Consider the following 16,379-nt stretch of genomic DNA (forward strand, 5'->3'; position numbering starts at 1 on the left):
CCATTGGTTGATTGTTCTCACTGTCAGAAAATTTCTCCTTATTTCCAGGTTGAATCTCTCCTTGTTCAGTTTCCATCCGTTATTCCTTGTCTGGCCTACAGAAAATAGTTTGACCCCTTCCTCCCTGTGGCAGTCCCTCAAATATTGGAACACTGCTATCACGTCTCCCCTGATCCTTCACTAGACTAGCCATGCCCATTAACCGTTCATTGTAAGTTTTAATCTCCAGTCCCCTAATCATGTTTAATAATGTGTGTGTGAGAGAGAGGGGGGAGAGGGAGAGAGGGAGGGAGGGAGAGAGATGGAGGAGACAGAGAGTTTATCAGAAGGTTGCAAACGCTGATCACATGACTCTAGGACACTGCAACCCTCGTAAATTTGAATTATCTGAATTTTGATCGCACGACCATGGGGATAATGCAATGGTCAGAAGTCACTTTTTATAGGTTTTTTCAGTGCCTTTGTATCTTCAAATGGTCACTAAATAAGCTGTTGTAAGTTGAGGACTACATGCGGGAAGCAGAAGGCTGAACTAGATGGGCTTTTGGTTGCATCTAGTAGAAATCTTCTTCTATTTTGCTTACAGCAGGGAGTTGAGCCAAAAAGAAACCTCCCCAGGGGAATCCCTTGAAAAGACAGCAGGTGAAAGAGACTGTTGTTGAATGCTGCCCAATGTTTAAAGCCACCTCTAAACAGAAAATCAACACAGCCAGCAAAAGGCCACAGTGGAAGCTTTCTCCCTGTGGATCCCATTGTCTCTTTGATTTGTTTCTTTCTGGCACAGAACGAAAAAGCATTCAGAACATCTACTCTGAAATGGTATTGGAGGGAGGGGGGGGAAACTCAGGATAAATTCACTTGATGGACTTAAACTCTTAACTATTTTCTTTATTTCTTGGTGTTCCCCTGGGAACTGAAGTCTTATTAAGAACAGAGACATGAACTGTTAGCCAAAGGCCTGCCTTGAGGTCTCTAGGGCCCACCAAAATCAGATTTTACTCTTGTTCTTTTTTTTCCCCCTGAAAAAATAACAGCTGAAGGTGTATTAAACTTCAAAAAAAGCCCAATTCACATCTATTTAAAAGAAAAGCACTGAAAAGAGGACTGAAGTTTCTGGCTACCACCTTTTTAACAGCAAGTGTCTCCTTATAATCCTCTGAAGAGGAAGAAGAAAATAGGGAGAGGAAATTACAGAATGCTGTATGTCGCTTGTTTCTATCATAGTTTTGTGGTAGCTTAGCCTCTTGGTAAAGGTAACAAGCTCAGCACCTTTAACTGCTGAACATCTTGGCTCAGTGGTTAAAAATGCTGAGCTTGTTAGCCGGAAAGCTGACAGCCTGCGTTCAAGACCAGAGCACTACATAAAGGGTGAACCCTGTTACTTGCCCCAGCTCCTGCCCTCCTGCCCAGTTCAAAAGCATGCAAATGCGAGTAGATAAATAGGTACCACTTCAGTGGGAAGGTAACAGCATTCCATGTGTGCCTCAGCATACAGTCATGCTGGACACATAATCACAGAAGTGTCTTCAGATAATGCTATCTCACTTGGCTAAGATATAGAGATGAACATTATCCCCTAGAGTCAGACATGACTGGATAGTGGAAAACGTTACCTTTTATACAATAGCAATAGCCCTTAGACTTATAAACTGCTTCACGGTGCTTTACAGCCCACTCTAAGTGGTTTACAAAGACAGCCTATTGCCCCCAACAATCTGGGTCCTCATTTTACTGACCTTGGAAGGATGGAAGGCTGAGTCAACCTTGAGCCTGGTGAGGATTGAACCCCTGGCAGTCAACAGAATTAGCCTGCAATACTGCATTCTAACCATTGTGCCACCACCACACTTAATTTATCCTTTTACCCACCCCCTAATTGTAAGAGATTGAGGGGGAGCTGGAAAAAGGAATGGAAATATGTAAACAATCAAAAAATAGTAAGCAACTCATAAACAGCATCCCAGCCCAGGTGCCAAGAAACCTGGGAAGAAGCATTTCAAAGCCTTCATCTCAATGAACTTGCAATAAACAAAGGTGGGAAACTCCTCCCAGGATGCTACATTTGGCTCTAGACTAGCCTAAAATATACTTTGGTGAAATAGATATAGTTTTTCTTTTCTTGATCTTGCTCAGCTAGATGGGACTGGACAATAGTACTGTTCAACAATTACAAATCCACAGTTTATTTCATCATATCTGGAGAGTCCCTAAAAGTACGAAAACTTCTGATGGCTACATACAGAATTTATGATAGTGTTCCTAGTGAGTTTCTCTGTAGAATGTGACCCTGAATTTCAAAGGAACACTGAAGACAAAGTCTCAAGTATCCAAAGTTTAGCCAGGCCTGCAGTGCAGTGGTGTCATTAGTGTTACAATTTTACGCAAGATTAGGTGTGTAATTGCAGGTTAAATGGGAAAAGGTTGCCATGCCTCGGTACTGCTAATGAAGCAGGCAAGGTTAATGATAGCACAGATGGAAAGCTCAAAGGCACAAGTAGTATGAGCAGTTGGGAAGTCTTCTCAGCCAAGGGGACTCTGCTTGTATCATTGTTTTCCACTGATTCACAGTGTACCCATCCCACAGATCCACACAGAATTATGAGTTGAAAAGGTTATTGTGTCCAATTCACTGATTAGTGTAAGAATACAAAGTAGGCTTCCTTGATGCATTTCTGTTCTGCCTCTGTTAGACCATATCTACAGATAGTCCTCAACTTATGATTGAAGTTACAACAGATTGCCCCAGGGCTATGTACGATCTAGATTTGAAGTTCCAACAGCCATCTACTTACCACCCCCATAGTCACATGGTCATATTTTGGGCACTTGGCAACTAGCCTGCATTTATTGCCATTTGCAACATTCTGCAGTCACACAGCCGTGATTTATTATGGCCAGAAACTAGCATTTATTTCCGATTTCTGGCAAAAAAAAACCATGCTCATTGCGGACAGTGGATGTGCTGTTCTGCTCACACACACAAACACACACACACACACTGTGGGTATTAGTAGCAGGGGTGGGATTCTACCAGTTCGCATCTATTCGCTAGAACCGGTTGTTAACATTCTAAGCAGTTCGGAGAACCGGTTGTTAGAAGAAATGACTGGCCTAATCCTGTAAGGAAGGCAGGAAGGAAACATTCTGGTGTTGCTTACAGAAACTGCCTCTCTGTTAACCCTTATTACGTTCTTGGCAGGACTAGACTTCCTGTCTCAGGAACATCTCTGGAGTTTTTTTCCTCTCCTTTGCTGGTACTTTGCTTGTGTGGAGTGACCATTCAAAGTTACAATGGCACTGAAAAAAGTGACTTATGACCATTTTTCACACTTATGACTGTTGCAGCATCCCCAGTCATGAGAGGCCAGGCGAGGAGATGCGTGCCTCAATGTGAGTGATATTGAATTAGCCACACCCAGCCAATAATATGACCACCAAGTCATGTCCACCCAGTCACAAGACCACCAAGCCACACCCACCACCTAAGCCACACCCACAGAACCAGTTGTTAAAAAATTTGAATCCCACCCCTGGTTAGTAGTCTTTACTAAGGCTTACAAGCCTGAATTAGTATTCCCTAGCAATTCCCTTTGCCAGCCCATTCCCAATAAGTTCAAAAGGATACTCAAAAGAAGCTAGCATTAGCCCACAGTGCAAAGACTAGGTAAAGGCAAGTCGCCAAGGCAAAGTCTAGAGTTGCACAATCCAAAGTTCATGGCAAGAATCATGATGGCTGAAGACCACACAGCAAGGAAATGGACACATTGTTCCCAGCATAGTTTCACTCCCCTTGCTGAGCTAAATAATTGCTTCCTGGTGCAGCCTAACAAGAGGGGTGAGGCTGCCTCCTCCCAAGTAGCCTTGCTGACCTTTGTTGTGCCTGTGTTCTCTTAGACCTTCATGGTCTCGTACTGGGAGGAGGAGGCAGTTCTTCTTCAACTCCAATGACCAGCTGTAGCTTTCTGCCCTCTTCATCCGAAGCCTCTGGGCTTCCCAGCTGCAGCTGTGCCTTTCCCGTCTGCAGCTCAGCTGGCTGCTTGTCCGGTTGCTCCCCTCCTCCACTCCTGGCTCATCGCCCTTGGCTGGCTCCCCTCCTGACATGCCCAGGACTGCCTTATCCTCCTTTGAACTAGCATCTGGGGAAGTCATGACAATGGAATTGCTTAATGACCACCACATTTGCTTCATGACCACTACAAAAAAGGTTATAAAATTGGGTGCAGTCATGTGGTTACCCACTTAATGACTGCCGTGGCTTATAGAATTCCAGGCTCAGTTACAGTCACAAGTCGAGGACTGATATTGTATTTAGAGGGAGTCCACTATCTTCATATGAACTGATTCTACTATTTAATTGTTCTCACTGTTTGAAGTTTTATTTCCCCTAACATTCGGCGGAAGACCAGCCTTCTTTGAACTTAAATCCATCGTTTAGTGCCCTTTATCCTGGATTAGTAGAGAACAGTTCTTCTGTGTGACATCTTTTCAGGTGCTTGTAAAGATGCTAAGTTATCTTCTTTTGGTCCTGGCTTCCCAAGGCTAAATTTTGCCCTTCTTTCTTTGTAGCAGAGGTGGTATTCAGCAGGTTCTGACCAATTCTGGAGAACCAGTGGTGGAAATTTTGAGTAGTTTGGAGAACTGGTAAATACCACCTCTGACTGGAGATTTTACAGTATCCTTCCCCTGCCACACCCACCAAGCCACACGCATAGAACCAGTAGTAAAAAAAACTTAAATCCCACCACTGCTTCGTAGGATATATTTTCTAGTTCCATGTTCGTAAGCATCACTTGCATCTAAGCCCATCTAGTTTCTCTGAATTTTTCTTAATGTAATTGCACAGAAAGTTCTCCCAGCCTCTTGAATGTAGGGAAGCAGTCAAAAGCAGTTCCCACCCCACCTGGACGTGCTTTTCTCCTTGGAAAAGTCAGATTAAATAAAAGCCAGCAATTTGAAGAAATAGATTTCTGTCAAGCAGCACGCTGTATAATTCTCTGCCTTGCGCCATCTTCAAAGGATTCTTTCCTAATGGCACAGAACTGAAAAGGTTTTTCTAATGTGTTCTGTAAGCCTTTTGAAGGAGCGATTCTAAATCACTTTTGGCTGCTAGCTATTAGCCATATCCTAGTTTTTTGGATAGAAGCTGGGGAGAAACTGGCCTCTTATACAGAGCTAAAAATGAACAAATTTGTGTGGATAATGGATTCAAGTAGGTTTCGGGCCAGCTTATAGCACAGAGATATTACTCAATAGCAATAGCAATAGTGCTTAGACTTACTTACTGCTTCATAGTGCTTTTACAAGATTCTCTAAACAGTTTACAGAGTCTGAATATTGCCCTCAACAATCTGGATCGTCATTTTTACCAGCCTTGGAAGGATAGAAAGCTGAGTCAACCTTGAACTCAGGATCAAACTCCTGGCAGTGGGCAGAGTCAGTCTGTAATACTGCATTCTAATCACTGTGCCACCACAGCTGTTGCATTTGTGGATGACCTTGGGTGGTTGTTGTGGTCTCCTGGTGGCCTGCGGAGCTGGCAGCAGAGTTGGACAGTGGGAAGGAACATGGGCCAGTCCTGGAGTCTGAGGAGGGCTCGGACGAGGGATCTGCATCTGACACAGAGATGGGGCCAGGGCCATCTGAGAGTTATGTACGGACTCTGGAGCCTCCAGAATCTGACATCAGTGAGGGAGAGGAACAGGGGGAGCCTGTTCCCAGTGTGCGCTTGAGCAGAGCTGCCAGAAGGCAAGAACAGTTAAGACAAAAGGGGCGACTCGGGAGTAAGGCTTGGAGATGATTGGCCCCTTCCATAAGATATAAAGGAAGAACAAAGGGACATGAGCCTTTGCAGGAAGCAACTTTGTTCGTTCTGGTCAGTTTAAAATCTGAAGCTCCATGTTGACGGTGCTCTGTTTGGCCTTGTACAGCTAATTGGCAATTTAGTCGTTGGCAGCATTTCAAGGGAGATAAAGGTGGGTACTTATCAGCCTTATCCTGAAAAGGCTGTGGCAGACTTCTGTTGATCTATTCATAAACTGGGTGGGACTCATTACGGGCTGTGAATGCATATAATTCACAGCTGTTGAAATAAAAAGAAAGTTTTTTCGACTAAGCGTGTGATTGTTACTGTCTCAGGAAGCCTTGGTCAGAACAATGGTGTTGGGATATCAGTGGCATACTTATCCTTGATATTTCAATGCTCTACCCTCCATCCTGGTATTATTCTGAGCTGGTTTAGGAGATTGTGACTGGAGGGTACAGTTTTGCAATGATTCTCCTCCGTCCTCTAAAGCCAATTCCAGACAATGCTGGGGTCAAGGAAGTCTAGCCCTGGGCTTCTCTTTTGCCAGGTGCCTCAAAGCTGAATTCTTTTCTCTGTCTTCTTTAGCATCTACATCAGAAGTGTCAAACTCAAGACCCCGTGGCCAGATCCAGCCCATGGGGTGCTTAGATCTGGCCTGTGAGGCCACTCTGGAAATAGCGAAGGACTGGCTTGCAGTGCCTCTGCCAGTGAAAATGGAGCTCAGGAGGGCTGCATGCAGCCCTTCTGAGCTCCATTTTCACTGGCAGAGGGTTGCAGGAGGCCATCACAGCCAAAAATGGAGCTCATGGGGGCTGCAGGCAGCACTCCCAAGCTCTGTTTTCACTGGCAGGTTGCAGGAGGCCATCGCAGCCGAAAACAGAGCTTGGGAGTGCCATTTTCACTGGCAGAGCAGTCAGGCCACCTCAGGCGCCCCCAATACAAATGACGTTGAGCTGGTCACGTCCACTGGTCACACCCACCCCAGCCCCCCAAGGTGAAGCACAACCCTGATGCGGCCCTCAATGAAATCGAGATTTACACTCCTGATCTACATGAAGCCACTGGCTGAGGTCATTTGTTAGAATAGAATTAAATATCACTATGTTAATGATTCTCAGTTATACATTTCTGTTTTGGGCCCTACAAGTAATGTTATCAAGGTTCTTTCTCAGTGCCTAGAAGCTATGAGGGTCTAGATGAGGAAAAATAGGCATTAAGGGAACCTTGGCAAGACCAAGAAACCATGGGTTGTAGACTGCATGAAGACTACCCTGTAGACTACCCTACATGAATACATCCCATTATTAATTCTGGATAAGCAAAGTTGGACGTCAGTTTAGATTCCTCCTGTACTCAAGCTCTTGCTCAAGGAGTACATATCAGCTATGACCAGGACAGCCTTCAACCAATCATGTGTGTACCAGTTGCTCCTATTTTTGAATTGGGAAGCTCTGCTCTCACCTTACCACTTCCCAGGTGGACTATCTACATGGGGCTGCCTTTGAAAAGTTGCTCTGGGATGCCACAATATGTGAAGTGTTGGAGGTAATAAGCTATGTCCACATAACATTTTGACCATATGCCTTCCAATAGGCTTTCAGGTGCACTACGAGATGCAGATTACTTGTGGGACTGCATGTCTCCAATGGTTTTTGCCTGTCTCACAAAAGCATGCACTGTAGGCATGTTCTATGGCTTTCTGTGAGGCATCCGTTTGGAGGTATGACCTGTCTGTCACCACACCTGCCCTGTGGGATGGCGTGCCCCTTCACTCCAAGATGTAGAAAGTCCCATCTTTGTGGTCTTCCAGAAGGCCCTGATGACCCAACTTTTCCTCAGGCACTGGGACTGGAGCTCTGTATGGGTCTACTGTTCTGTATTATGTGACAGTTTCGCAAGGAGGCTTTTTAATTCTGTGTTGCCATCATGGCTTTTATATTATATTAAGAAAACACATGTTTTGTTAGCCATCCAGCTTTTGAGTGAGATGGTCAGCCATATAAATTCATCCATTAAAGAAATGAATATATCACATGGCAAAAACTTTTTGCTTAGGTCCTTATAGTTCCCGCACTGATGGCATTCTGGAAACCCGTAAAGACCTGAACTAAGATGAATGGGACCCTGGTCAGATATATTTGATGTGTCATTAGCCAGAGTTGTCATATGAGTGGTGTGATAGCCTAGAGGTGGAGCTCTCACCTCACAATCAGGAGGCTGTGAGTTCAATCCTAGGTTGAGACAGTTATTTCTCTCTCTGGGCACACTGAGAACATATCTACTGAACAAAACTCTGCATTGGTGACAGGAAGGGCATCCAGCCATTAAATAACTCTGCTTGCTCTATTCAGTTGCCCAGACTCCATCCCACAAGGGATTATGAGGTCATTAAAAGATGATGATGATGATGATGATGATGATGATGATCTCACTGGCTCAAGGTTGACTTAGCCTTCCCTCCTTCCAAGGTGGGTAAAATGAGGAACCAAATTGTTGGAAGCAATATGCTGGCTCTGTAAACCACTTAGAGAGGGCTGTAAAGCACTGTGAAGTGGTATGTGTCTAATTGCTATTGCTATTAGCCAGAGTTGCCATCTTATATCTTTATTTCTTTGTTTTTTCTCTGTCCAGAGTCCATGTGCCACTGGATGGTGCCTAAACTGAATAAAAAGTCACTGTTATAAAATGAGCGGCCCTATAAATCATTACATTAAATTAAATTGCTGGGCATGTAGAAACAAGATTTCAAAGCTGTGCTGTTTTGCTATCTATTCTTTATATTCCAGCTTGCTTATCTGGAAAAGAAAAACCAAATTAGATCTTACAAAGCGTACACTGTCAACAAACCTGTAAATGTCCTTAACTCTAGTTCCCCAAGCACTCAAGCAGGGGAAATCTAATAGGCTACAAATTTCACAATTTGGAGGCAAAGGACATTCAATGGGCATATTGACCACATATGTGCATTTGTTTTCTTCAGATGATAGCTATTTGGAAGAGGCAGGAAAGCTATTTTATTTTAATGCTCCTTCCCTTTTAGCCTCTGCTATGACTTTCTTTCCATTAAATTAAAAAGACCCTCCTGATGAAGAGAGATATTTTGATAGAAGCTTCAGACACAGGAATACAGAGCTTTAAAAAATGTATCCACATTATATTATTTATACAAACAAATATGACAGGCTTTCCAAACTTAATCTGGTTCTGAAGAAACAGAAAGGAAGATCAACATGTTAGGGTTTTAGAGTATTTTTCTGTAAATAATACAAAATATATTTAGAATATTTTTTTCAGAAAATATACATTCACAAAATGCATTTTGCAAATAACGTTGTGCCGTATATTGATGTAATACATGTCTTTGATTAGATGTAGATCCTTGATCCTTTATACATCAGAATTTGGAAACCTGTTCTGATACCAAGATACTGACTTGGTCATCGATACCATCAAAAGAATTCACATGTTATTTTTACTTTTGCATAGTAGCATAGAGAATTTCAATATTTGTACAGACAATATGCTTATGCAGAGCATATTAAACTCTCACAAGATGTCACCAGTCTATTTGGGGGAAGAGGGGTGGATGCCATTAAAAAGTCTGATACAATCCTTGGTGCTCAAAATAGAGTTGACAAGCTCTATTCTATATTTAGTAATGTTACACATAGAGGTGGTATTCAGCAGGTTCTGACCAGTTCTGGAGAACCGGTAGCAGAAATTTTGAGTAGTTTGGAGAACCAGCAAATCCCTCCTCTGAATGGCCCTGCCCCCATCTATTCTCAGCCTCCCGAGTCCCAGCTGATCAGCTGGGTCTTCTTTGGTTGCCCTGCACAGGAGAACAGAGCTGGAAAGCAGGTTAGTGGGGTGGAGAGGGAATAGGATTTTGCAATATCCTTCCCCCTGAAGTAGGGTGGGAATGGAGATTTTACAGTATCCTTCCCCTGCCATGCCCACCAAGCCATGCCCACAGAACCAGTAGTAAAAAAAATTTGAATCCCACCACTGGTGACACACACCATACACACCATATACTCGTATGTTCTGATGATGTTTCAAGGACTTCCAATATAAATAAAAGAGGCCCGAATGGCAGCTCCTTGAAACACACCCTTTGGATATGGCCAACATTTCATAAGAGTTGAGCTACTATCCCAAGCTGCTTCTGAGTTTGTGGAATCATAGGAATGGAAGGAACCTCAATATCTTCCTTGTCCAATCCCCTTCCCAAGATAAGAGTCCTTATACCATCTGGAGAAATGGTTGTCCAGTGTTTTCTTGAAAACCTTCAGTGTTTGAGCACCCACAATTCCAGGAAGCAAGCGATTCCATTGATTAATCATTCTCCTTAGTTGCATGTTGGATCTCCTCTGACAAAGTTCTGCCCATTGCTTCTTGTTCTGCTCTTGGGTGCTATGGAGAATAAATTGATCCCCTCTTCTCTGTGATATCCCTTTAAGTATTAGAAGATGGTTGTCTAGTCTCCTCTATGCCTAATCCTCATTAGGTTAAACATACATGAATAGTTCCTTTAGCTATTCATTGTATGATTTAGCCTCCAGACCCTTTATCATCTTTGTTCCTCTTTTCTGCACTCATTCTAGAATCTCAACACCTTGTATCGTGGTGGCCAGAACTGGGTGCAACATTCCAAGGTTGGCCTCACTAGTGTAATATAGAACAGTACTATCACTTCCTGCGATTACTATCCCTCTGTTGATGCAGCCCAGAGTTGCATTTTTGACAGCTATAGCGTACCGCTGACTTATACTAAAGGTCATCTGTTATGAGCTATTGAAAGAATAGTGGCAGAAGTAGCAATAGCACTTAGACTTACAAACCACTTTACAGTGCTTTCCAGCCCTCTCTAAGTGGTTTACAGAGTCAGCGTATTGCCCCCAACAATTTGGTTCCTCATTTTACCCACCTCAGAAGGATAGAAGGCTGAGTCAACCTTGAGTCTGGCGAGATTTGAACTGCCAAATTGCAGACAGTCAGCAGTCAGCAGAAGTAGCCTACGATACTGCACTGTAACTACTGCGCCACCGCAGTACCCCTTATCCTTCATATGTATCTATTTCATACCTATTGTAGACCTGCCACAACTTAAATCCCTAATTAGAAATGATCCTTGACTCCATTTGTTGAGAAAGGTATATTTTTATTAGAAGTCAAGTATATTGTAGTAATGCAGAGCCAGAACTGAGAATTGTACACCAAAATCTCTAAGTTCAACTCCTCCCCCCCCGCCACTTAACTGCCTCCCGTCACTAACTCCACCCCCCCATGACCGATCAAGTTCAAGCAAGACATTTTCAGAACAGTCAGTTCAAGCTTAGGTTGGCCTGCAACACCCTTTCTCTCTCAACCAGGTGACCTTGAGGCAGCATCTCAGGGAGATACAGCAATTATTTTTGTTTTCCCCCCAAGCATCTCCCCTCCTACCCTCCTACCCCTCCTGCTCGTGTCAATTTGTCACCACATGGTAGCAAAGGACAAGCAAGCATAACATGACAGCTGACACCTATTCTCAGTATTCTGCTAGGAGAAAAGGCATTTCTTTTTGAACTTATCTGTAGCAGCAGACTTTTGAAATTCGGCTCAAGGCCAGCCGCAGTTTAAGCTAAAGGCATCTGTTCTTCAAGCCTGGCCTCTTTGCTCCACTCATTTAAGAAGGTTTGCATCTTCAGGCATAAATTCTTACATTCATCTCTTGCCTACTCAAGGCAAATGCTTAATACAGATTTTTTTTTTCATCCAGCCGCATGGCAGAGCTGACCCTCCTATAACTCTCAGATATTTTTAGCTTAAAATTAAATAGATGAAAAGATACCAAAAACGGCACTGAACTTTAAAGTACAGCTCTTCTTGTGGGCGATTGCAGGAAGGCAAGGAAAGGGAGAGAATGTTAATCTAAGGAATCGAGTGAAAGGGAGCGAGTCAGTTGGCAACTTATCTCATAAAAGACAAATAATTTTAAAAACCCTCCTTTTTGTGACCATGAAATTCCTTAATTCGGGGTAGAGTCGAGGCGACTGGATGGAGCTGAGTGTTTACTGGCCGGATGCCCTTCCTGAAGCCACACGGAGTTCACAACAGTTATTTTTTTTTCTTTGTGCGCTAGAAGAGAGAAACACCTGCCACTACCTTGGATTGAACTTTCAACCATCCAGGTGGAAAGCAAGAGTCTTCCCTACTAGGCCACCATGCCACTCAAATAAATACATACAGTTCAGATAGATAGACATTTGTGAAAAAGCATCTTTAATAATACTTTAATAAATGAAGGAACTGGAAAATTCCTAATACACTACAAGATTCTGCACTTATTGCAGATGAGCATTGAAGGTACTTACTTACTTACTTAATTTGTATGCTGTCTATCTTTCTATCTACTCTGGCTTACAATACCATAAATAACAGACTAAAAACAATTACAGGATTAAAACATTAAAACATCAGCCATTAAAAGTTAAAACATTAAAATGAATATTTTAATATTAAAATTAATATTAAGACAGATAAAAAGAACCAATATGTAGACAGGGTGGAGGTGGATCTTCTACTAATCTGCTATTGTTTTGTCAGTCGCTAATTCATGTATGACTGTTCATGACCCCATGGATCACAATATGCCATGCCCCCCTGTCCTCCACTGTCTCCCAAAGTTTGCTCAAATTATATTCGTTGCATCAATGACCCTATCTAACCATGTCATCCTCTGCCATCCTCTTCTTCTTTTGCCTTCACTCTTTCCCAACATCAGGGTACTTTTCAATGACTTCTCTCTTCTCATTAGGTGGCCAAAGTAATTTACTAGCCACTTCCCAAATGGGACACCCTCATTGGGGGCCCAAGAGAGTTGGCAGAACTAGGTTTACAAGCTCTTTTGGAAGGCCAAGAGGATTGGGGTGGATCTCACCTTGAGGGGTGTGCATATTCCAAAGGGTTGGAACCACATCAGAAAATGCTCTTCTCCTGGACACTGCCAGCTGCAATTCCTTGGCCGATGAGATCCAGAGCATGCCCATTCTGCCACAGAAAGTCGGGCAAGCCAATCCCATTGGAGTAAGACAGTTCCTCAGGTAATCTGGACCCAGGCCATAAAGGGTAAAAATATCTTAAGGGTATCAGGAAGGCATCTTACAGAAAGCTTTGTAGTTCTTGCTTCCTTGGTCTTGAGTTGCTCAGCTGCATGGGGCTTTACTCTTTTTAAGAAAACTTGCTGTTCTGAGAGCAATTGCCATAAATTGCCTGCCACTGATAAACTGCAACAAAACAGTTGATACAGAAATCATTTGGGGACAAGTGGTCCAAATAGTGTGAAGGACAATGATTATAAGTGAGAGAAGAAGCAACATGCATTCCCAGTTTCTTTACGATTTTTTCTTTCATTTGAATGTTGCTTTCCAACAGATGGAGAATAGGGAAAAGTGGTTGCCTGAGAATAATAGGTACTGTAGACTATCTATTTTCCAAAGCACCTGAAGGCCAGACAAGGAATAATGGATGGAAACAGATCGAGGAGAGGTTCAACCTAGAAATAAGGAGAAAATTTCTGACATTGAGAACAATCAACCAATAGAACAGCTGGCCTTCAAAGGTTGTGGGAGCTTCATCACTGGAAGCTTTTAAGAAGAAACTGGACTGCCATCTGTCAGAAATGGTGTAGGGTCTTCTGCTTGGGTGGGGAGTTGGACCAGATGACCTACAAGGTCCTTTCCGAGGTCCTATTATTCTGTTCAATCTAGAAGATGATAAACTGAGGAAGGCTAAGTTGGGGAATAACTGTGAAAAGAGGGAGGAAAGCATTTACCTAATGTCAACAAATCTCTTTGGTAGTCATGGAGTCATGGATCAAGTTGCCATGGGATCCATGTCACACTCAATCACACGCACGCACGCATGTGCACACACTCACACAGAAACTGCTGCAGAAACACCAATCAGAAATCCACCTGGAAGGTGGACTTTCACCTCCATTTTCATTTAACTGCCAGTTCAGTTAGAGATGAGTTCATACAGCTTCAAGCTATCATCATTGTTGGATATCTCATGGACGCTTAAAGGAAATGACCAAAGAAAGGTTCATATCAAAGACTATCGGGGAGAGAAGAGGCCTGCAAAGATGACTCGAGATGGACAAGAAACTTAGTCAGTTATGAGTAAACTTGCTTTGAACAAAGAACCCATACATTTTAGAAGGCAGCACAGTGGGATTTTCTTAGCTCTGACAGAAAGGGAGAGGAAAACAGGAGGAAAAAGAAATTAAGAAAGATGAGCAGGAAATAATTTAATGTCAAGTGAACCTCCTGGAAGGGAAGAGAAAGGTCATCATCTTGTTTTGCATATCACCTGGAATCATCTAAAAGACACTCTCTATGGAGCAAAGCCTGCAAGGCAATCAAATTTGGCAGTTGGGTTGGTTAAATGTGATGAGGCCCAGCAGGTTTTCAGCATACAGTAATGAAGATTCTCCATTTTCTCCTAGGTCCTGCCATTTTTCCTCCAGGACCTCAACGGTAAGGAGAGGCAGTGGAGACCAATCCTCTAAGATGTTCATTTGGACCAGTGGCCGGAGCTCCACGTCATACAGGCATGATGAGAGAAGGTACGTGGCGTCCACACTGCGTTAGGCAAACGCTGGGCTCCTTGTGCAATAATTTTGACATGCTAACTACTTTTTGACCTAAGATTGTGAATCTTAGTACCATCACAAAATAACTGGATAATTTGTAATAATGGCATTACTGGTCACCAGGAAATATAGGAGAAAGAATTCTATCCGATTGCTTTTCCTTTCTCCAACCACTTACTGTACCCATCATGAACAGATGAGAATTACAGATAGTCCTTCATTTATGACTGCAATTGAGCCCAAAATTTCTGTTGCTAAGTGAGACATTTGTTTAGTGAGTTTTGCCCCCATTTTATGACCTTTCTTTCAGAGTTGTTAAGTGAATCTTTGCAGTTCTTAAGTTAGACCCAGAGGTTGTTAAGGGGATCATGGCTTCCCCATTGACTGTGCTTGTCAGAAGATGGTCACATGATTTCCAAGGACACTACAATCGTCATAAATATGAACCAGTTGCCAAGGGTCTGAATTTTGATCACGTGACCATAGGGATGCAGTTGCAAGTGTCAAAAAAGGACCATAGGTGCCCTTTTTCAGCACCATTGTAACTGCGAATGCTCATTAAATGAATGGTTGTAAGTCGAGGTCTACCTGTATCGGGGGGAAAAGAATGAAGAATAATTCTGAGCGACGTGGAAAGCCAATGACACCCCCCAAACCGTGCTTCCCTATCAGAAAGTTCCACGTTGCCCTAAAATATTATATAATATATTTTGGGAAGTATGAAAGTGTGGGGTTCCACCGGTGTTGTTACTACCGGTTCGGTTATTACATTTTGCGCACACATGCGCGTGTGTTAAAAAACCTTATGCTCTGCCACAGCACAGCTGATAAGCACTGCACGCAGGAGCACAGCGCTTGAAAAGCCACTTTATTCCTGCTTTTTCAACCACAGCTGTGGCCCGCAAAGCAGCTGAGGTTGAAAAAGCAGGAAATAAAGGACAGGTAAGAGCCCCGATGGGCAGGTGGGCCAAACAGCAGCAAACACAGAAGCGGTTCGGTGTCTGCTGCTCTTCAGAGCTATCAGTTCTATAGAGCCGGGCAGAACTGGTAACATCCCACCCCCGGAAGTATGCACCGTCTCTATTATTATGTTATTTAATGTTATATGAAATAGGAGACCCCAAACTCCATTCATCTCCTATGATAGCTGGAATTTCTGGGAGTTATTATGCACAGTGTCATCAGGTTGGGAAAATTTATTCTAATTTTTCTCTGCTCACTTCCATCAATCACAGACAGTCCCCAGGTTAAGAATAAGATCTGTTCCTAAATATACCTTTAAGCTGAATTTTATGTAAGCCGGAACTCATGAACTATTACTAAAAAGAGCAGGCGGCATTCTCCTCCTTTCAGCAGCTCAATGTTTTCATGAACCATTGAAAACAAGCTATATTACAGAGAGTCCCCGACTTACAACAGTTCATTTAATGACTGATCAAAGTTACAACCGGCACTGAAAAAAAATGACTTAGGACCCTTTTTCACACTTACAACCATTGTAGCATCCCCTTGGGCATGTGATCAAAATTCAGACACTTGGCAGCTGACTCATATTACGATGGTTGCAGTGTCCCAGGGTCACATGAACCCCTTTTGTGACCTTCCAACAAGCAAAGTCAATGGGGAAGCCAGATTCATTTAACAAATCATGTTCCCAACTTAAGCCCTTCACTGATTCGCTTAACATCTGTGGCCAAAATAGTCGTAAAAAGGAGCAAAACTCACTTAGCAAACGTCTCGCTTAGCATAGAACTTTTGGGCTCAACTGTAGTCGTGAGTCAAGGGCTACCTTATTTAAAATGTGCGGCTTCAGAGGTTCATGAAAACATGCTTCAGTGGTCCATTGGTTTGAGGAAGGACAACACCCTCTGCCATTTTTAGTGCCCTGTTTCCACAAAAACATGACCTACCCTTAAAGTAAGTCCTAGTTTGATTTTT

General features: G+C 43.0%; 1 protein-coding gene across 5 annotated transcripts in view; it reads left to right on the forward strand.

Annotated features, from left to right (window-relative positions):
* The window catches only part of LOC113412645 (calcium-activated potassium channel subunit beta-2), a 250,362-nt gene that overhangs the window by 185,900 nt on the left and 48,083 nt on the right, over positions 1 to 16,379 (forward strand). For 4 of the 5 annotated variants that reach the window (XM_087965371.1, XM_087965373.1, XM_087965370.1 and 1 more), the window contains exon 2: positions 14,295 to 14,414. In XM_087965371.1, coding sequence (XP_087821497.1) covers positions 14,359 to 14,414 — 56 coding nt within the window. In that variant the 5' untranslated portion in view covers positions 14,295 to 14,358. Of the gene's footprint in view, positions 1 to 14,184; positions 14,415 to 16,379 lie in introns of those variants that run through there. The other variant, XM_026668398.2, reaches the window with a different exon arrangement.

This window comes from Notechis scutatus, chromosome 4 (assembly GCF_049901735.1).
Source record: "Notechis scutatus isolate UNSWTSFEM ecotype Mainland chromosome 4, rNotScu1.2, whole genome shotgun sequence".
NCBI classification, from domain to species: Eukaryota; Metazoa; Chordata; class Lepidosauria; order Squamata; family Elapidae; genus Notechis; species Notechis scutatus.